The sequence below is a fragment of the Hemitrygon akajei genome, chromosome 3 (assembly GCF_048418815.1).
Source record: "Hemitrygon akajei chromosome 3, sHemAka1.3, whole genome shotgun sequence".
In the NCBI taxonomy this organism is placed as follows: domain Eukaryota; kingdom Metazoa; phylum Chordata; class Chondrichthyes; order Myliobatiformes; family Dasyatidae; genus Hemitrygon; species Hemitrygon akajei.
In genome coordinates this window covers 10,737,747-10,761,445 of record NC_133126.1, presented here as the reverse complement: position 1 = coordinate 10,761,445, position 23,699 = coordinate 10,737,747, and the positions used below count along the sequence as shown (strand labels likewise).

At 42.4% G+C, this 23,699-nt stretch overlaps 1 protein-coding gene across 1 annotated transcript in view; it reads left to right on the top strand.

Moving 5' to 3' along the window:
- The window catches only part of LOC140722948 (protein phosphatase 1 regulatory subunit 37), a 296,211-nt gene extending 272,884 nt beyond the window's left edge, over positions 1-23,327 (top strand). The window contains exon 12 of the mRNA XM_073037577.1: positions 23,193-23,327. Within this exon, the coding sequence (XP_072893678.1) occupies positions 23,193-23,327 (135 nt within the window). The remainder of the gene's footprint in view (positions 1-23,192) is intronic.
- Positions 23,328-23,699: the final 372 nt, after the last annotated feature.

Sequence of the window (23,699 nt, the reverse complement as noted above, 5' to 3'; positions counted from 1 at the left end):
AGTAATAAATAATGGTGCTTAAAGTGAATCTGGTGAGTAAGTACATAGTTACTGCAGATGCACCAGGTATATAGGAGGGCAAATGACATGCTTGTTTTTACTACAGAAGGGCTTGATTACAAGAGGAAGAAGGTCTTATTAGAATTATATCTGGCCTTGGTGAGATTGTAAGTTGAATATTGTGTACAGTTTGACTTTTCTGCTTGAAAAAAAATGTACTTGTCATACTGAGAAGTATTGAAGGTTCACTGGACTGGTTCCAGGGATGGTGGGCTTGCTTTGTGATAAGAGACTGAGTAGACTAGAACTGACTTTTGAATATAGGAAAATGAGAGAAGATATCATCAATTTTTTTTTAAAACCCTCTTCCAAGGCTTCGCAGATTGGATGCAGATGGGATGTTTTCCTTGACTGAAGAGTTCAGGACCAAGGTATAAGGTCTGAGTATCTGCCACATAAGACTGAGGTGAAGAAATTATTCTATACTCAGAGTGGAGCCTTTGGAATTCTCTACACACTGGAGGGCTTTAGATATTCTGTCAGTGGGCTCATTCAAAGGGAAGGATGGATCATTTTTGGGACATTAAAGAAATCAAGGGATAAGGGGCTATTGAGGAAAATGACAGTGAGGTTAGTCTTGATGTTTGATGAGCGGCGAAGAAGGCTTGGAACACAATAACCTTTCTTCTTCTTCTTCTTCTTAAGCTCATCACCGCTACTGGGGCATAGGCTGCCATAGCAACTCATCAGAGTCCTCTGTCCCGGGTCAGTCTTTCATATTGTCACCAGGTGTAGATCATCTTCGAAGATCCTTGCTCTCCCAGGCATGAGTGTGTCCAGAGCTTCTACTGGCATTTCTGTAGTTCTGGGTTTTTATGGGGTGGGGTTGCTTGCCCCATGCCCAACCCTCCCCCTTTCGCAGCCTGGCTTGGGACCGTCCATGGCTGAGTTGAATAACCTCTCTCTGCTCTATTTCTTACATTCTTGTGTCCTGCTGTATGTTGGAGTATCTTTCCATGAAAGGGAAAATTACAGGCCAGATCAACAGTCAAAGGATATGCAAACAGCACTAATTGATTAAAGCAAATTTTTTATTCTGATAGTTAATAAACAATACTGTATATTAAATGACTAGAAGTATTTCTTCACCAGTTTGCTTTACAATAACTCTTATTGTCACAAAAAACAGACTATTTTTTTTTTTAAAAAAGTACATTTTGGACAGATTCCAGCATCTGGAGACTCTCGTGTCAACATTTTGGAAAGGCCTCCTTCTCTCAATGTAATGGGATTTCTCGGAGCTCTAGGGCTTTCTTTTATCCGATTAACCTTTTCTCTACTCTTCTTGCTTTCTCTTGGATAAGGAATATGTATTTATTTGAATGATGCCAGACATATTGCAAGCTAACCAAAGAATGGAAGAAAAGGCATTAGACTGAATTTGGCATTTGTCACATCAGCGATAAATAACAGAAGCAGTAGGACTTAGATCTTGGGTCACTCCCTCATCTGGTGAACTGCTTGACCCATTTACACTCATCTTAAGGAAACTGAAACCAGCTTAGAACAATGATTTTGTAAGAAACTGTGATTTTGTAAGAAATTTGTTTTCTTCTGTTTGAGATAAATTGGTTAATGGCTGATTTAAGATGACGCACTGGGAAATTTTATGTAACCTCACTGGACAGTGCACTGCCAGCGAAAGTTAAACATAAACAATGTGAAAAGATTCCAGCTTCAAAGCTACCAAGATATTTTATTCCATATTGTGGGTAGGTGTCTTCTTGCCCTGAGTGGGATGAATGGCTCTGATAGCCCTGGGCCTGTATTCACCGGAATTCAGAAAAATGAGGGGTGATCTCATTGTAACTTATCGAATGGTAAAGGCCTTGACAGAGTGGATGGAGAGGATGTTTCCTGTGGTGGGGGAGTCTAAGACCAGAGGATACAATCTCAGACTAGAGGGGCATCCACTTAGAACAGAGATGAGGAGGAATTTCTTTAGCTAAAGAGTCTGTGGAATTTGTTGCCACAGATAGGTGGGGAGACCAAGTCATTGGGTATATTAATGGCAGTGATTGATAGACTCTTGATTATTCTGGGCATGAAGGGATACAGAGAGAAGGCAGGAGACTGGGGCTGAGAGGGAAATGGATAAGCCATGATGAGATGACAAAACAGACTTGATGGGGTCAAATTTTGCTCCTATATCATATGGTCTTCTGGTCATATGAAACATGACTCAGAGTGCTGCCATTTCTTTTCAACTCTTTCGTTCATTTGTCTTGTTCTGCAGCCCAATTCTAGTGATCCTGCGATATCTGTCAGTGACAGGGCATTGCGGTGAGGAATGTAGCTGGCTGACTATCATAACTTGTGTTCTAGCTGACTTTACGTAAATCTGGAGTTAGTCACGGGTTTGCTGATGACTTCAGATCATGCCCTTTTAGATTTCATGAAGTGCCTTTCGGCAAACTCAGATTTTATGATGTCTATAAAATATATTAGTGAGACTAATAAGCTAGTATGCAGGTAGTAGGGAAATTATCCTTTTGTTTGTTGATCTCATTACCGAGATTCAGTGTCACTCAACCCTGCCACTCTGATCTGGCTCACACCAACATTAACCTGGTCCAATACTACTTCCCTTTATTGGAATATTCTTTGTTTTATCATCTATCTTATTAAGAGTAAAATTTTATATCGACGGTTTAATTACTGTCTGTTTATAATGCTGAGATACATTCTCGTCTGTACCCTGCCACCACTGAGGTCTCATCATAGGACAGCGGGCTAGTAACTGTTTACCACTGCTGTGCACTACATTTATTAACTTTTGAATTATATGTATACATTTATTTGTGGTAATATTTTGTTAAATGGGCTGTGTATGATATATGTTTTATGGCAGTGCCATGGTCGGGAGGAACAGTGTGTGTGTGTGTGTGTGTGTGTGTGTGTGTGTGTGTGTGTGTGTGTGTGTGTGTGTGTGTGTGTGTGTGTGTGTGTGTGTGTGTGTGTGTGTGTGTGTGTGTGTGTGTGTGTGTGTGTGTGTGTCTCACATGACAACAAACTTGAACTTGAACTCTAATTCATTTATATACTTGTTGATTATACAGTGCAGAACAGGTTCTTCTAGCCCTTTGAGCCATGCCACCCAGTAGCCCCCCAACTTAATCCTAGTCTAATAATGTGACAATTTACAATGACCAATTAAGCTACCGACTGATACATTGTTGGACTATGGGAGGAAACCTGGGTAGTCACAGGGAGAATGTACAAACTCCTTACTGGCAGCACTGGCAATTGAACCTGTGTTGTCTGCACTATATAGCATTGTGCTAGCCACTATGCTACCTTGCTGCTCAATAATCAATTATCTACTTGAAAGGACATTAAAGGGTTACCTATGTGGATTGGAAATGGAACTATATGCAGACCAAATAAAGAATGGATGATAGCTTCCTTTCCCTAATCTCTTAAAACGCTTTGGGCTCATTAGGCTGAGCTCACACCACTGCCCAACCCCCGCTACCCCAAGCTGGCCCCCTAACCTTCAGCAATTAGGCAGCCCCTATAGTACAGCTGGTCCCCCTGCCTTGGATTAGTACCTTACTCCACAGCCTTGAATCAGAATCAGGTATATTATCACTGACAGATGTCGTGAAATTATTTTGTGGCAGCAGTACAGTACAATTTATTTATTGAGATACAGTGCAGAATAGGCCCTTTTATTCCTTTGAGCTGCGTCACTCACCAACCCCTGATTTAATCCTAGCCTAATCATGGGACAATTTACAATGACCAATTAACCTACCAACCGCTATGTCTTTGGACTGTGGGAGGAAACCAGAGCACCCAAAAGAAACCCACACAGTCACAGGGAGAATTTACAAACTCCTTACAGACAGTGGCAGGAACTGAACCTTGATTGCTGGAATAGTAAGACATTGTGCTAAGCACTATGCTACTGTGCCACCCTAATATATACAGTTCAGAAAAAATACTATAAATTTCAATAAAAATGTAAGAAACAAAATAGTAACAATAGGAAATCGTGTGCCACTCTTTGAAGAGCGATCTCTGGTCTCATAGTGATCCCTGGATCATAACTGCAATACTCGTGGGACGTGTGCAGAGGTCCGAAGCCCAACGTTTGTAAGAGTGGGAGATTGGAAGCCTGATGTCCAAGAGACCAGGACCAAGGACTGAAGACCCAGAGGCAGCCTGTGCTGGGGTTGGACATCTGTCTGTGTGTATTAGTGGGAGGGTAGGAAAGGGGCTTGTTTTGGTGTTGTGGTTGTGCTTGCTGCTTGTGGTGTTCTGGCTATCATCGTGGGCAAGCATTTTTGGAGCCAAATTGTGATGACACTTGTGGGCTCCTCCCAGCACCTCCTTGTAAGTGTTGGTTATTAACACAAGCACTATATTTTTTGATGTACATGCATGTGTATTAAATAAATAAATCTCAACCTGAATCTGCAAAGTGTCAAGAGAAGCAGATTGGAGGTAGGAGGGGGAATGTAACACCGCGACCCAAGGACTGTCCTGAAGTCCTTTAGATCGTATTTTTCATGTCCTTGATGATCAGACATGCTGAAAAAGTTAAATAAAATGCATTTTGAACATTGATGCTGGAAGATGCTGGCATTACACTGAGGGGCCAGATGTGAAGTGCATCCAGACTCTCAGCTTAGGGCAGGAGCCATGTGAGAATTCAGATGATCCTGGACACACAATCAATCTATGTATATAAGCTATCTTATATACTTATATTTATTGTGTTTTTTTATTATTATCATATTCTTATCTTATTGTGTTCCTTTGTGCTGTATCAGATCCAGAGTAACAATTATTTCATTCTCCTTTATGTTTGTGTACTGGAAATGACATTAAGCAATCTTGAATCTTGAATGACCTCCAGTTCATTCTGTGCCTCTGCACTTGGGAATTCCAGCTAATTGGATGTTCCCTTCCTATCTGTCTGCCATCCATCTCTTTTAACTGCCTCATTGGAGAAGTAGTTCGCCATTTAGAAAAAGTATTGACCTTTGTTCCTTTTCTCTGGTGCCTTGGCCTAAATGACCAGAATAAGTGATGGTTTGCTGCTTGCAGTCAATGTACAACACAGTGCTAAACTAAATTGTACACTCCTAGACTGTTTGGGGAAATTCTGTGGTTTGATGTTTAGCATTCTGTAAGTTATTCACTTACATTTTGCCTTTTGCATGATTTGTTCTTTTTTTGTGCATTGATGGTTTCTTTGAACAGGTTCCATGGTGTTTCTTTGTTTTGTGGCTGCCTAAGGGGAGAAGAATCTCAGGATAGTATACTGTATACACTCTTAGATTATAATAAACCTTGAATCTTTAAATATGTTGCCATAGTGGATCTAAAAGTGTGATCTCCAGGTCATCAGACCAAGATGAAGATTCCTAACTAAATGATTGGTGATTGCAACACCACATCACCAAGTTTGCCAATAACTTGTTTCATTAACTTTCATTAAAAGTTTATTAGAAAGTAAATGAAATTTCACCCTTTCATCTAAAAAATATTAGATGAGATTTTTTTTTCTCTCTGCAATGCGTGGGATAATCACAAAACTCTACTCTCATAAATCACACATCACATAGTAGCAGATTCATGTGATTTCTTCAATGGGAATTTATTATTCGAGCAAACTGGAATTTTGCCTTGAAGGAGGAAAATTAAATCCTTCAAGGATTCATGCAAAAAGTCCACGTTAGTTTTTGGAATGATATATTTAGCAAGATTAAATTATTGGTAGCAAAATGTTCATCTCTAAATGAAGTTATGGAGAATGTTGTCCTGGACTTAAACTATCTTGCAACCCTTTTCCCTTTCCCATCCAAAAAAAACCCCTACACCCCTATAGAATGATGATGATGTCTCTTTAAATCATAAAGAAGTACAGTATTGCCTACTTTCAACTGGACTGTTTTGGGATATAAACATATAAACAAGAGGGTAAGATCAAGGAGAAAGCAAGTGTTGTAATCTATTTTCTCAACTAATGTTGCGAACAAAATTAAAATCACCATACCTTATTACAACAAAATTAATAGGAAGTATGGATTACAATGGGGAAAAAGGTGCTTGTTTGAGGCAGAGCAGATTGACTGAGGCGTTGGAAGGTCTGCTTTTCCTCCATGCATGCTGTAGCTGCCTTGGCGTGCTGTCGAGATGCTGGCTGCGCTCAGCTGGTGGCGATATTCTTGGCTGTAAAAGCAGTGCTTGCCCTCTGCCACTCACGGGGAGCAATTCTGTTGAACTGTCTCATCGTGACATTTTCATCATCAATCTCTTCATTAGCAGCCTGGCTACAGACAGAGAGCACAAGCAGGCAGCAGCCCTTTGTCACATCGCGAGGAAGTACCAGCTTTAGAAGCCTTTCATGTACTTTGTGTTGCTGCTGGGTTAGGGTTTGGTCCAGGCTGCAGGGAATTAGGGAGATGGAGAGATGTCGTGAAGGAAACCTATGTTACTGGAAAAAGTAGACTAACAGGCAATACAAACAACCACTCCCCCTTTCAAAAAGCTTTGCAGGTTGAACAAACATAATCTCTTCAATTTACCTTTTTCCCACTTATTGCACATTGATATACAGTCTATCCATTTGCTTTGAGGAAGGCAAGTGCTATGTTAGCATTCATTTTTAGAGGACTAGAATATAAAATCTCATAAGGTTTGGAGGTTTGTGTGCCTCAATGACCCAGAGAGTTATGTTGGCTGGAGTCAGGGCTTTATGCTTTGGCTTTTGATGGGGTCAGTCATGCCAAACAGGTCAAAGGGTAGAGGACAGACTAAGAGTGGTCCACTGGTCCTCCAGATTCTGAGGTTCAGCTCAGCACTAACAACGCTGACTGGTAAAACTAAATTGTTACTGAAACAGCAATGAAGAATCCTTCTACACCTGACTGCGACTGTATTCTTGATTCTCCACCCAGGACTTGCATGGTGACAGTGGTGAAAACTGACAGGTAGCTACTGACATAAAGCCCTAAACACCACCAGAGATGAAGGACCTTCATTGCTGTCCTAAACACAGTGGTGTAACTTGCAGTAAGCATGAATATAAAAGCAAGGGTTGTAATGTTGAGGCTTTATAAGGCACTGGTGAAGCCTCACTTGGAGTATTGTGAGCAGTTTTATGCCCCTTATCTAAGAAAGGATGTGCTGACGTCAGAGAGGGTTCAAAGAAGGTTTCCAAATGAGAATTCCAGATGAGAAGTGTTTGATGGCTCTGGGCCTGTTCTAACTGGAATTTAGAAAAATGAGGAGGGATCTCACTGAAACCTATTGAATGTTGAAAGGCTTCGATGGAGTGGATGTGGAGAAGATGTTTCCTAAGACCAGAGGGCACAGCTTCAGAATAGAGGGATGTCCATTTAGAGAATGGAGATGAGGTGGAATTCCTTTAGCCAGAGAGTCTGCGGAATTCGATGCCACGGGCAGCTGTGGAGGCCAAGCCACTGGGTATATTTAAGTCAGAGGTTGATAGATTCCTGATATAGACATGGCGTGAAGGAATATGGGGCAAGGGTAGACGATTAGGGCTGAGAGGGAAAATGGATTAGCCAAGATGAAATGGCAGAGAAGATGATGGACGAAGCGGCAAAATTTTGAGAATTGTAAGCTCATCATGGCCACTAGCCTCCCAGCATGGAGGACAACTTCAAAAGGCAATGCCTCAAAATGGCAACATCCGTCATTAAGGACCCCATCATGCAGGAGGTGCCCTCTTCTCATTGTTGCCATCAAGGAGAAGGTACAGGAGCCTGAAGACACACACTCAACATTTTAGGAACAGCTTCTTTCCCTCCACCATCAGATTTCTGAATGGATAATGAACAATACCTCAGTATTTTCCCTCTGTTTTTGTACTACTTATTTAATTTAACTTTGTTATATATACTTCTTATTGTAATTTATAGTTTTTTTATTATTTTGAATTGCAATGTATTGATGCTGCAACACAGCAAACTTCATAACATGTGCCAGTAACATTAAACCTGATTCTGAGTTTATAGGGAAAGATTGAATAGGTTAAGACTTTTACGCTGGAGTGCAGGGGAATGAGTGGAGATTTGTTTTCGCACAGAAAAAAAAATTACCACTGAGACTAGGCTTAGAGGTCATAGGTTAAAAGTGAAAGATGAAGTATTATAGTGGAACCTGAGGGGAAGCTTCTTCATGCAGATGTGGTGTGAGTGTGGAAAAAACTGCTGGCAAGTTGTGGGTTCAATTGCTGCATTTAAGAGGAAGTTTGGATAAGTTCATAGATGGAAGGGGATGGAGAGCTATTCTCCAGGTGTGGGTTGATGCAGCTAGGCAGAAGAACAGTCTGGCATGGCCTAGGTTGGCCAAGGGGACTGTTTATTTGCTGTAGTGCTCTATGTGAATGGGCACATACTGTAGTTTCTAATGGAAAGTAGGGGCCAAAAGGGAACATTGTCTCCTTTCACAGCCAACTATAAGAATCTCAGAAAAAGGATGAGCAATTTTAATCTCCCCAGCTTCCTAATGTATTTTAGTACTTGCAACTGGGTCCTCTACTTCCTCATTTGTAGACCAAGTTAGCTTGGATTGGCAACGACATCTCCTCCACAATCACCATCAGCACAGGTGCACCACAAGGCCGTGTGCTTAGCCCCCTGCTCCACTCACTTCATACTTATGATTGTGTGGCCAAGTGCAGCTCCAATGCCTTATTTAAGTTTGCTGATGACACGACTGCTGTTGGCCACATGAAAGGTGGTGACGAATTTGCATACAGGAGGGAATTTAAATTCTGGTTGAGTGGTGCCACAACAAATTCTCACTCAATGTCAGCAAGCAACTGATGATCAACTTCAGGAAGAAGAAGCACAAGGTTCATGATCCAGTTCTTATTTGGGGAATGGAGGTGGACAGGGTTAGTAACTTTAAATTCCATGGCATGTGAGATCAGCACATAAGCGCCCTTACGAAGAGAGCACGACAGCGGTTCTACTTTCGTAGACACTTGCATAGATTCAGCATGTCACTAAAAGCAATGACAGACTACTAAGGATACACAGTGAAGGGTATCCTAACTGGTTGTAGCAATAATCTGTTTTGGAAACACCAATATGCAAAAATGCAAAACATTGCAGAAAGCGGTGGATACAGCCCAGTCTATCTCAGGCAAAACCTTCGCTACCATTAAACACACCTATCTGAAGCGTTGGCCTAAGAGAGCAGCATCCATCGTGAAAGACCTTCACCATCTAGGCCATGCCCTCTTCGTGCTGTACCATTGGGCAGGAGGTATAAAAAGCCTTAGGTCCCACACCACCAGATTCAGGAATAGTTATTACTCTACAACCATGAGGCTCCTGAACCAGCACGGATAACGACATTCACACTGCTCTGAACTGATTCTACAACCTACAGGCTCACTCTCAACAACTCATGCTCTCAGCATTATTTTTATTTGCACAGTCTGGCTTCTTTTGCACACTGGTGTTTGTCATCCATTGTTCAAATATAGATTTGCCAAATTCATTTCTATGTTTTCCTGCAAGAAAATGAATCTCAGTGTAGTATATGGTAACAAATAAATACTACTTAGATTTAAAAAAATTAAATGACGCATTAGCGTAGCAGTCAAAGCAATGCCAGCAATCGTCAACTGGGTCCGAATCCCGCTGCTGTCTGATAATAGTTTGTACGTTCTCCCTGTCATCACGTGAGTCTCCTCTGAACAATTACTTCCACATTCCAACGATGTATGGTTCATATTAGCGAGTTGCAGACATGCTATGTTGGTAGCAGAAGCACTTGTGGGCTGTCCTGAGCACAATCCTCGGATTGCGTTGGTCATTGATGCAAAATGATGCATTTCACTATTGTTTTGATCTTTTGATATATCTATGACAAATGGCTAATTTTTAAAATAATCTCTCTTTGTACTTGGAAAGTTAAATACTCATTGGGAAGACAATATGTCACAAACTCCAAATGGCAGATTCTCAGTGAGGTGAGCAGCACCTCACTTGCAAGGAAGGTCCATTCCGATGCCCAGTGCAGTCTGGGTGGGATTTGCATATTTCTTCTCTGGCTGGAAAGGTCTTCTGCAAGGAACCTGTATTCTTCCAGCATCACAAAGATGGTCAGGTTAGTGACCATCCCCTACTCTAACTCCCTCCCCTACTCTCACACCTAACCCTACCCTCACAACTCACCTACTCTCATTTTCCCTGTACTCACACCCTCCCTTACACTCACATCCTCCCCTCCTTGCACACCCTCACCTATGCTCACATCCTCCCTCCACTCACACCCTTCCCTGTACTCATACCCTCCCCTACACTCAACAGCCTCCTCTACACTCACACCCTCTCCTACACTCACATGTTCCCCTACTCTCACACCCTTACCTACTCTCACACCCTCCTCTACACTCACACCCTTTCCTACTCTCACACCCTTTCCTACACTCGCACATTCCACTACTCTCACACCTTCCCCCTACACTCACACTCTCTTATTCGGAACACGCACTTGTGTGTTATTGCATTTGGGGAGAGGGGATGCAAAAGTGTGAGTGATGAAAGGCAACACTTGAGTATTTGGTGTTACTTCAGTTTTGACATGTAATAATACACCGGTGATCTAGAACTGGATCAGTAAGACATCTCATCTGTAAGGTGATTAAGTTCCCCGAATCCTCTGCCTGTCAGGGATATCAGTCCATAGAAATGCAGCTAAGGGAAGTGAGTGTGTGGTAGGTGGGATTCCTGTTTGGCATTTAAGCTCAGTTTCTGCCCAGTGGTTTAATTGTCAATTAATTAATTAATTAATGTGAACATGAAACCATTTACCCGTTTACCAAACATAGTCTTACCATTTACGTGCTCATTGCTGCAGAAGCTTCGTGGGAGACATGCTGGATTGCATGCATGTGAGTTTGCACTGGCATGTGATGAGGAACTGCTACCTACTTCTTCATGCAGAAACGTGGCTTCAGGGCAACATCCCATTCAGCATCAATCTACAGGCCATGATACTCAGTGACTTGCACAAAGTTATTACCTTTCTCTGCTTATATGTTTTCTTATCGTAGTAACTATATGTGTAATCTGTGTTATGTACTGTGTGCTGTGTGTGACCATTGGTACTGTGTTTTGCCACTTGGCCTCAGAGGAACACTGTTTCATTTGCCTGTATTCATGTGCATGGTTGAATGACAATTAAACCTGAACTTGAATTAAACTTGAACTTTCATGATTTTTATCATGGTGAGAATTTTAATGTTTTATTACATTCTTGAAGACAACTTGACAAAGAGTGTTAGCTCCTTAATATTTTATCACACCTTTAAGGAAGATGCTAAATCCGACATTGTCTGGGATTCAGAAGGCGATCTCTTATTCATTTATATTTAAGCTCCACTAAGTTCAAAATTGCAAACTCATCTGATTTTGCAACACCACATCATTCTGCAAAATAGTTTTTTTTTTCAGTGGCAAGGTGGATTAAAATAGGTTACATTTCAGCTTTTCTGACATCGGAACATTCACCATATGTTGTTCTTTGATATCCAATGAATGTGAGACGTCACAACCCTATTACTGACTGCCAAGGTCTCTGTCAATGCATTTCCTTTGCGTGTGTTGGTAAATATGAGAAGGTCATTACAGAGACACAGTGTAAGGCTATTGAATCTAAATTCTGTGATATATACAAAAAAAGCAATCCGACCTTCACTCCATCCGCCAAAAGCAGAACTTCCCTGTGGTCAAACATTTTAATTCCCATTCCCATTCCAACATGTCTGTCCATGGCCTCCTCTTGTGCCACACTGAGGCCATCCTCAGAGTGGAGGAGCAACTCTTTACATTCCGTCTGGGTAGCCTCCAACCTGATGGCATAAATATCGGTTTCTCCTTCCAGTAAAAAAAAACCCTCCCCTTCCCTCATCGTCTATTCCCCACGCTTGCCTCTTACTCCTTCTCACCTGCCTAACACCCTGCCCGCTCCCCTTGGTCCCTTCCTCCTTCCCTTTCCCCTATGGTCCACTCGCCTCTCCTATCAGATTGCTTCCTCTCCAGCCTTCTAGATTTCCTACCACCTGGCTTCACCTATCAGCTTCCTGCTATCCTCCCACCCCACCACCTTTTTATTCTGGTGTCTTTTCCCTTCCTTTCCAGTCCAAACGTCATCTGCTTATTCCTTTCCATAGATGCTGCCTGACCTGCTGAGTTCCTCTGAATTTCCAGCAGCTGCAGAATTACTCGTGTTTATAATCTGGACCTTTGTTTGTGCTTGAAGCTCAAACCTGAAAGCACATTCTTGTCATCTGAGAGAGCCCACTACAAGCACAGTTGAGTAAGGTGTCATTCAAGGGACACCTTATGATGTTTTGGTGAAAGGATAGATTTATTGTCACATTTTTAAATACACTCCGTGGCAGTTGATTAGGTAGAGGAGTGAAACCTGGTGCGATCTTCCACTGCAGTAGCCCATCCACTTCAAGGTTTGAAATGTTGTTCATTCAGAGACACTCTTCTGCACGCCACTGTTGTAACGTGTGTTTATTCGAGTTACTGTCGCCTCCCTGTCAGCTTGAACCAGTCTGGCCATTCTCCTTGTTCTCTCATTAACAAGGCAATTTCACCCACAGAACTGACGGTCAATGGATGTCTTTTATTTTTCTCACCATTCTCTGTAAACTGTTGTGTATGAAAAACCCAGAACTTCAGCTCCTGAGATACTCACACCACCCAGTCTGGCACCAACATTCATTCCATAGTCAAAGTCATTTAGATCACATTTCTTCCCCTTTCTGATGTTTCGGCTGAACAGCAATTGAACCTCTTGACCATGTCTGCATGTTTTTATGCATTGAGATGCTGCCACATGATTAGCTGATTATATAGTTGCATTAACAAGCAGATGTACAGGCATACCTAATAAGTGGCCACTATTGCCATGGTGCGTTCTGACAGACAACTGAACTTGGAGGAATGGCAGATTCCCATGTAGAGACAGAAACCAAAGTTTATTCACAGGAATTCTCACAGAAAATTCGTGGTTTGACCTATCAATACTATGAGATGAATCGTTCTGAAAACACAAAGACCCTGAGATTAGCATTAATCAGGTGTCTGTTAAAATAATCACAGTACGCTAAAACTTCGTGCCAGTGAAAATAAATTTGAGAAGACTAAGCAGAAAGCACAAGGCCTTAATGACTCTAGATGAGACAACAATTAACAAATACAAGTGCTTAGGCCCACAGGGCTCATGACAGTATACTTGCAGCGGTGGGAATATGGATGTTTAGATCTGCCTAAAATAAACAAAATCTAAACTGTATCGTACAGAATGCTTTGTGAGGCAGATTAAATAAAATAGTTAGTTAGTGATTAGTTGCAAAAGGGCTGTAAAAGTGAAGTATTTTCGGAGTTTGGAAACCTGAGAGATTTAAGGAAGCTGTTTCAGAATGAATTTGATATCTACAGTGAAGGTGGCGACAGTGAGATGGCTGAAAGATGAAGAGCTTAGGGAAAGATGGCAACATTAGACTCTTGTTGAAGACATTAGTCCTACCCACAAACATCCTGTTAATCTTCCAAAGCCAATTTGTTTTTGCAAGTAACTAGTCAGCATTCTGTACTTCATCCAAACTAATTTCTCAATATGCTTACTAACCCATGCTACATAATTCCTAATCGTAATAAGTATGCTCCATTCTATAACCTATTCCATCCATATTCAGTTTGCTAAACATGATAGTCTACACAAATCAGTATGCCATTCTACACTGAAATCTCCCATGTTCAATGTGCTCACTCCATACCGTCTGCAGACACTTTTAATCTGCTTTATTTTATTTCTAATTTAAATAATGTTCAAGCTTCACCATTCAATATCAAAATTATGTTTTAACCGCCCCATTTGTACTCTTCCCTAGTTATCTTCTATCTGTCATATTGTCTACTCCACTGAAGTCTTATCTTGTACCATTTTCAAATCAGGACTAATGTAGCTTCTTCAAAACATGTGCGATCCATCCCATTCAATAGTATATTCAAATCAAGATGTATCTAGCCCAATCTATGTTAAAATCATGTTAAACCTGCTCCATTTTATACTCACTTCAAAAATATTCTTTCAAAATGCCCATGCATGGAGAGAGAGAGATGTTGAAGTGGGTTGACCATTCATTGACTTTAATAAGGACCTTTGCAGAATTTGAAGAACAAGAAAACCAATGAACACTGGGACAACAGGGCTGTGAACTAAAACTCTCAACTGAAAGTAAATACCAATACTGCGACTGGAAGCAATAACTAATATTAAGTGAATACCACTCCTTGACAACATCAGTTGAAATGGTAGCCCTCTTTCCTGGACAGAGATGTGGGTAAGCACGGAGTGTAAATGTTGCTATGCTTTGGTCAAGTCACGACATCACCAGAATGAAAAGAAGGGAGTTAAATACCACCTTAATGGAACGCTAATTAGCCAGAATGTATGTGATTGTCAAACCCATTGCACAGCCTGCCTGCCCGGGCATGTAGACCCTGCAGCAGAATCCATGGTTGTGACATGTTCAACATGGCCTGTTCTACAGATGTATCACGGAAGCATTCTAACTGGAGGCGTCACTCTCTGGTATGGAGGGATCACTGCACAGGAATGGAAAATTCTGAAGGAAGTTTCGAATTCAGCTAGCTCCATCATGGGCACTAGCCTTCCCAGCACCCAGGACATCCGCAAAAGGCTGTATCCGTCATTAAGGATCCCAACACCCAGGACATGCTCTCTTCTCATTGCTACCATCAAGGAGGAGGTACAGGAGCCTAAAGATACACACTCAACATTTCAGGAATAACTTCTTCCCTTCCGCCATCAGATTTCTGAATGGACAATGAAATCATGTACACTATATTTTAAATTTTATTTCTCTCTTCTTGCACTAATTATTTAATGTAATTTTTAACATCTATTTCTTATAGTAATTTATAGATTTTTATTACTATGTATTGCAATGTACTGCTGCCACAAAACAACAAATTTTGCAACTTATAAAAACACAAAATGCTCGCAGAACTCAGCAGGCCAGACAGCATCTATGGGAGGAGGTAGTGACGACGTTTCGGGCCGAAACCCTTCATCATCATTTTGCAACTTATGCTGCTGATGTTAAACATGATTCTGATTCTGATCTATTCTATCCAATTCATTTTCAAAATGCCAAACAATCCACTTTTCATTGTTCAATCTAACCCAGTCTAGATTCAGGTTCACATTTATTTGTCACCGATATATTAAAACATGCAGTGAAATGCATCATTTGCGTTAACAACCAACATACCTAAGGATGTGCTGGGGCAGCCCACAAGTTTCACCACACCTTCGAGCACCAACATAACATACCCAAACCGTTACCAATATAACCCATTCATTAATCTTACCAGATAATATTGAATCTGAGTAACACACACATAAAATGCTGGAGGAGCTCAGCAGGTCAGGCAGCATCTACGGACAGGAATGAACAGTTGATGTTTTGGGCCGAGACCCTTCATCAGAAATGGAAAGGAAGGAAAAAGAAGTCAGGATGAGAAGGTGGGCGGAGGGATTCTTGAGACTGGGAGGGGGAGGGATGAAGTAAAGAGCTGGGAAATTGATTGCTGAAAGAGATAAAGGGCTGGAGAAGGGAGGATCCGATAGGAGAGGACAGTAGGCCATGGAAGAAATGGAAGGGGAAGGAGCACCAGAGGGAGGAGATGTGCAGGTAAGGAGATAAGGTGAGAGACAGAAACAGGAATGGGGAATGGTGAAGGGGGCGGGGGGGAAGGGGAATACCGGAATTTTGAGAAATTGATCTTCACGCCATCAGGCTGGAGGCTACCCAAATGGAATATAAGATGTTGTTCCTCCAACCTGAGTGTGGCTTCATCATGGCAGTTCACCCCCTCTCCCCCCTTCCTGGTTTCACCTATCACCTGCCACCTTGTATTTCTTCCTATTCTCTCCCTACCTTTTTACTCTGACTTCTCTCCTCCTTCCTTTCCAGTCCTCATGAAGGGTCTCAGCTGTTCTCTCCCATCCGTCAATGCTGCCACAACTGCTCAGCTCCCCAAACCGTTACCAGTTTCCAACATCTGCAGTATGTCTTGTGTCTATAATTATTGTATTATTATTACTATTAATATTTATTTTTTCTCGTCTCAAGCTGGTAAAACCTGAGGTACGGACATAGCTAAGCACACTCGTTTGTCAATTGCTAGCAACTTTCAGACTATTCCAGTGTTTAGTATTGTGGCTTTCTGAAGATTTACGTAGATGTTACTGTGTAAGCCTAACTGTTTAATGATTTTGCGTAGTGATTGTGGGATGATACCAGTTGTAGATATTACTTTTGGGACAATATATACCCTGTTCAGAATCCAAAGTCTTTCAATTTCCTCTTTTAATTCAACATGTTTCTGCTGTTTTTCACTTACTGATTTCTGTAAGTTATGTTTGTTTGAAATGGCTATGTCTATTAAATAAGTTGTTCTTGCTTGTTTATCCTGTAATTATTATTGTATTATTAATATTATACCTGCTCCATTCTACACTCAAACTATGTTCAACCTGCACCATCCTATATTCAATCCATATGGATTATTCCCATCCTGTATCAAATCATGTTCAACCTGCCTCATTCCATACTCTTCCCAAACCATGTTCAACCTTGACTCCTATAGCTTCTACGCAAAGGGAAAGGATCTGCATATTGTGCCATGCCAATGGCTTTTGGGACCACCTAGTGAAGGAAGCCATTGAAATAAAACTAGAGGAAAAGTATTGTAAGCAAGATGAAGGTCTCGCTCTAAGTAAGAACTGGAATTTGATTGGATGAGAACAAACCAATCAAAACAGATGGACTGTGGGGGTATAACTACCACCAGTACCAATAACAGCATGCATTTCAACTCAAGTTATACTTTTTGCTTAGAGTTACAGCACGATACAGGCCCTTCCAGCTCAACGAGCTTGCGCTTCCCAATTGTACCCATGTGACCAATTAATCTGCTAGCCCACATATCTTTGGAATGTGGGAGAAATCTGGTGTACTCAGAGGAAAGCCATGTGGTCACGGGACGAATGTACAAGCTCCATATAGACAGCAGCAATTGAAACTGGGTGGCTGGTGCTGTCATAGAATTACAGTAACCACAACAATACCATACTACACTTTACCTCCAATATTAGAAACACAAGAGATCTACAGATGCTGGAAATCTGAAGTAATACACACAAAATGCTGGAAGAACTCAACGTGTCAGGCAGCATGCACGGAAAGGAATAAAGAGTCGATGTTTTGGGCTGAGATCCACCATTGAATCCTGATTTCTGGGTCTCAGTCCAAAACTTACCTACCTACTGCCCATTATGCTACTGGCGTTTAGGGCAACGATGAACGTCCTTCATCTCTGACGGTGTTCACGGCTTCCTCCATTGTGCCAGTCGCTTTCTGTCGGTTTTCACTATTGTTAGTCATGCAAGTCCCGGGTGAAGACTCGGGAATACCGTCGCACTCAGATGTAGAAGGATTCTTCATGCTGTTTCCATAACAATTCTGTTTTACTAGTCAGGGTTGTTAGCCCTGAGCCAAACCCCCAAACCTGGAGGACCAGTGGACCATTCTTAACTGTGCTCTACCCTTTGACCTGTTTGGCATGGGTGACCTACAAGGGCCGAAGCATAAGCCCCCGACTCCAGCCAACGTAGATCTCTGGGTCACTGAGGCACGCAAGACTTAAAACCACAACAAGGTCACCTCGGAGGTCAGCCCGAAGTGTTGACTATTGATTCCTTTCCATGGATGCTGTCTGACCTGCTGAGTTCCAGTAGCATTTTCTGTGTGTGCCTCCAATACTAATCATTACGCAAATCTCATCTCATGGCTGCATCCAGTTATATTTATGTTTGGCTAACTGGGTCACTTTCATGCTGAAAGAAGGCATCATGGATACAACAATATGTAACCGAGAATGCCTGTCACCATCAATCTTTCTCACTTGTGCACATACAATCTGTTCTCCTACTGTGTACTGGAAGACAAAAAGCAATAAAAAATAAAACAGATAATACCATGGAGTGGACTTGCCACTCACTGTACTGCTGAACTGCTGGACTACATCCACATCAAAGCGAGATGCTGAGAGCCTTTGCCCTGAGCAATGGAATTGAACTTGGCAGCCAAGTTATCCTCAGCTGTTTGGGTAATTCTCAGTGGTCAGTCAGTTTTTGGTTTGAACCACAGAACATGGACTATTATAACTGAGTTATAAGGAAAGTTTGAATAGGTTAGGACTTTATACCCTGGAACGTAAAAGATTGAGAGGAGATTTCATAGAGTTATACAAAATTATGAGGGTTATAGACAGGGTAAATGCACTGAGTCTGGGTGGGACTACAACTAGAGATTATGGGTAAAGGGTGAAAGATGAAAAGTTTAATGAGAGTGTGAAATGAGCTGCCAGCACAAGTGGTGCATGCGAGCTCGATTTCAGTGTTTAACAGAAGTTTGGATAGGTACATGGATAGTAGAGGTATGGAGGACTATGGTCCCAGTCTTAATAAGCTGGTAAGGAAGGCGGGCTCTGTCGTGGGCAAAGTACTGGAGAGTTTAACATCGGTAGCTGAGCGAAGGGCGCTGAGTAGGCTACGGTCAATTATGGAAAACCCTGAACATCCTCTACATAGCACCATCCAGAGACAGAGAAGCAGTTTCAGCGACAGGTTACTATCGATGCAATGCTCCTCAGACAGGATGAAGAGGTCAATACTCCCCAATGCCATTAGGCTTTACAATTCAACCGCCAGGACTTAAGAACTTTTTAAAAGCTATTATTAATGCTTTTTGAGATAGTGATTTAGATGCATATCATATTTTTTTACTGAGTTAAGTATTGTATGTAATTAGTTTTGCTACAACAAGTGTATGGGACATTGGAAAAAAAGTTGAATTTCCCCATGGGGATGAATAAAGTATCTATCTATCTATCTATCTATCTATCTATCTATCTATCTATCTATCTATCAGTACAGGTTGATGGGAGTAGGCAGTTTAAATGGATTGGCATGGACTAGATGGGCCAAAAGGCTAATTTCTGTGCTGTACTTTTCTATGACACCATGACAATGTTGTGCTGACCTTATAACCTACTCTAAGATTAAATCAATCTAACCCTTTCCTTCTACATAGCCTCCCACTTTCTATCATCTGTTTGCCCATCTGAGAGTTTCTTAAATGTCCCTAATGTATCTGCCTCTGCCATCACTCCTGTCAGGTTGTTCCACGCACCAACCACATTCTATGTAAAAGCCTACCTCTGACATCCCTCCATACTTTCCCCCACTCACCTTAAAATAGTGCCCTCATGTATTAGTCATTTCTGCCCTGGGAAGAAGTCCCTGACTGTCCACTCTGTCTATGTTTCTTATCATCTTGTACACCTCTATCAAGTCACCTCTGATCCTCCTTCAGCTCAAAAAGAAAAGCCTACCCCACTCAACCTATCCTTGGTTTGATTTGGTTCATTATTGTTACATGAACTAAAGTTATGGGGGGGGGGGGCGCAAAACAACCAATGCCTATTGGTCAGCTGGCAACCAATCCCAGGCTGAGTTTCATTCAGTGGGCATCAGAGTGGTCATATCCTATATCTACCCTGATGGTTCCAAAAAGGCTGTCATGCATACAGCCAGATTACTGACCACAGCAGAAAGGAACTATGGACAAATTAAGAAGAAAAACACAGGGAATCATCTTTCTTGTGATGAAATCCCACAAGATGCTTTAAAGCAGATGCTTCACTCTCCTTACTGACCACAAGCCACTGTTGTCCATTTTTAGTACTGCAAAAGGCATCTGAGTGTATAGTGTACATCTACAACAGTTTGCAACAATATCATTAGCCTATGATTTTGAAATCAAGTACACTTCAAACCAGGAAGATGTCCTCTTCAGACTTATGCATCAGCAGATGATTGAAACAAAAGATTCAATCGTGGCCATGATTTCAGTTGATTGCGAAATCCACCAGGCTGTATCAGATGCTGCTGAAGCCGTTCTGGTCATGGTCAACAGAATAAAAGCAGAAGTGGCTTATCTCCAGATACCTTGTTGGCAGTCAAGGTTGAGGAAGATGTTGTACCCTCTTACCAACATCATACACTGCTCTCAACTGTGGACTCCTACCTAATGTTTGGAGACATAATTGTAATTCCATGAATATTTCAACCAAAAGTACTGAAACAAATGTACCATGGTCATCCAGACATCAATGAAATGAAAGCCCTAGCAGGAAGCTTTATGTGTTGGCCGGGTATAGATGAAGGTATCACATCCCCCATGCAAGCAGTGTATTCAGTCCTGTATGGCAGCAAATAATCCAAGTACAGCTGATCTATAATCATGGCCTTATGCTACCAGATCTTGGAGCTGAGTAGGCATTGACTTGCTGGCCAATCAATGGGTGTACCTGCCTTATCCTGGTTGAAGCCTCTTCCAGATGGCCAGAAGTATCATCTATGAAGTCAACAATGACAGAGTCCATCATGCAACAGCTGCTGCAGATCCTGAATTACTTTGGGATACCAGAAGCACCTGTTCCTGCCAGCACGTTGAAACAACCAATGCCAATTGGTCAGTTGACAACCGATCCCAGGCTGACTTTCACTAATTAGTCATTGTTCCTATCAACACCTTATTTAATATTTAAATAATCATGCTTTGGGATGTACTGCTGAATTTTGAGATTTTTGTTGTTGAGTGATTATACTGAATAAAGAGTTATTTTGTGTCCGGTCTTTGTTCTATCTCCTGGCCTCAGGTTTCATCGGTAATAATCGGCAAGTTTATCATATGAGGTATTTGGTGTCTCTGAGCCTGTATCTCACTTGGATTCAGAAGAATGAGTAGTGACCTCATTGAAACCTATTGAATGTTGAAAGGGCTTGATAGAGTGGATGTGAAGGGGATATTTCCTGTGGTGGGGGAGTCTAGGACCAGAGGACACAGATAGAGTGGATGTGGAGAGGATGTTTCCTGTGGTGGGGGAGTCTAGGACCAGAGGACACAGATAGAGTGGATGCGGAGAGGATGTTTCCTATAGTGGGGGAGTCTAGGACCAGAGGACACAGATAGAGTGGATGTGGAGAGGATGTTTCCTGTGGTGGGGGAGTCTAGGACCAGAGGACACAGATAGAGTGGATGTGGAGAGGATGTTTCCTATATTGGGGGAGTCTAGGACCAGAGGACACAGATAGAGTGGATGTAGGGAGGATGTTTCCTGTGGTGGGGGAGTCTAGGACCAAAGGACACAGATAGAGTGGGCGTGGAGAGGATGTTTCCTATATTGGGGGAGTCTAGGACCAGAAGACACAGATAGAGTGGATGTGGAGAGGATGTTTCCTATGGTGGGGGGAGTCTAGGACCAGAGGACACAGATAGAGTGGATGTGGAGAGGATGTTTCCTATAGTGGGGGAGTCTAGGACCAGAGGATACAGATAGAGTGGATGTGGAGAGGATGTTTCCTATAGTGAGGGGAGTCTGGGACCAGAGGACACAGATAGAGTGGATGCGGAGAGGATGTTTCCTATAGTGGGGGAGTCTAGGACCAGAGGACACAGATAGAGTGGATGTGGAGAGGATGTTTCCTGTGGTGGGGGAGTCTAGGACCAGAGGACACAGATAGAGTGGATGTGGAGAGGATGTTTCCTATATTGGGGGAGTCTAGGACCAGAGGACACAGATAGAGTGGATGTAGAGAGGATGTTTCCTGTGGTGGGGGAGTCTAGGACCAGAGGACACAGATAGAGTGGATGTGGAGAGGATGTTTCCTGTGGTGGGGGAGTCTAGGACCAAAGGACACAGATAGAGTGGGCGTGGAGAGGATGTTTCCTATATTGGGGGAGTCTAGGACCAGAAGACACAGATAGAGTGGATGTGGAGAGGATGTTTCCTATGGTGGGGGGAGTCTAGGACCAGAGGACACAGATAGAGTGGATGTGGAGAGGATGTTTCCTATAGTGGGGGAGTCTAGGACCAGAGGATACAGATAGAGTGGATGTGGAGAGGATGTTTCCTATAGTGAGGGGAGTCTGGGACCAGAGGACACAGATAGAGTGGATGTGGAGAGGATGTTTCCTATAGTGGGGGAGTCTAGGACCAGGGGACACAGATAGAGTGGATGTGGAGAGGATGTTTCCTATAGTGGGGGAGTCTAGGACCAGAGGACACAGATAGAGTGGATGTGGAGAGGATGTTTCCTGTGGTGGGGGAGTCTAGGACCAGAGGACACAGATAGAGTGGATGTGGAGAGGATGTTTCCTGTGGTGGGGGAGTCTAGGTCCAAAGGACACAGATAGAGTGGGCATGGAGAGGATGTTTCCTATATTGGGGGAGTCTAGGACCAGAGGACACAGGTAGAGTGGATGTGGAGAGGATGTTTCCTATAGTGGGGGAGTCTAGGACCAGAGGATACAGATAGAGTGGATGTGGAGAGGATGTTTCCTATAGTGAGGGGAGTCTGGGACCAGAGGACACAGATAGAGTGAATGTGGAGAGGATGTTTCCTATAGTGGGGGAGTCTAGGTCCAGAGGACATGGATAGAGTGGATGTGGAGAGGATGTTTCCTATAGTGGGAGAGTCTAGGACCAGGGGACACAGATAGAGTGGATGTGGAGAGGATGTTTCCTATGGTGGGGGGAGTCTAAGTCCTGAGGACATGGTCTCAGGATAGGGGGATGTCCATTTAGAATGGAGATGAGAAGGAATTTCTTTAGCCAGGGAGTGCTGAATCTGTGGAGGCTGAGCCACTGGGTTTATTTAAGGCAGATGTTGAAAATTTTTTAATTAGTCAGGGCATGAAGGGAGACAAGGAGAAGGCATGAAATTTAGGCTGAGAGGGAAATGGATCAGCCATGATGAAATGGCTTAGTTCTGCTAGAATATCTTATAATTCTATGGTCAAAGCAAACTGTTATGCATCCAGACAGAATGTTTACCATGGTGGCCAACAATGTCCAACGATGTTGACCCTTTGCCACTCACACTCAGTGGCATGACTGAACGTAAATGCCAAATCACCAGAACTGTATGAAAATGAGCAATGTCTTTTTGCTCCTTTCCAGGAAGGATGGCTGATTGAAACTCAGAAACTGTTGCTGATTAAGATCGCAAAGTGCTGCAAAGGGAACCTGATGATGAAACGAGCAAAGCAGGAGGAGAAGAAGCACGAGGAAAATTCAACAGGGCGGCCTTTGTAACAAACGTTGGAATAACCTAAGGATAAAAGTTCAAATAGAATGAGCTGGGCTTTCGCTGTTAGGCTGCAATTCAACTGGACTGTAGTTGAAAAATGATTATAAGCACAATCCATAAAGAAGCCGTATACATAGGCATGTCTTATACAAATACAGAACTATATATGCGCTGAAGGTTCAAACAAGGAATGAAATAGCAGCTCACTATACACACTACATACAGACACTGCACACAAATATGTAACTAAAAGACAAAGATAATATCTAGGTAAATAAATTGATATTTAACTCACACACACACACAACTTATGCAAATTCATCGAACTGAGATGCTTTTTGCGTAGACACGAGGAAATCTGCAGATGCTGGAAATTC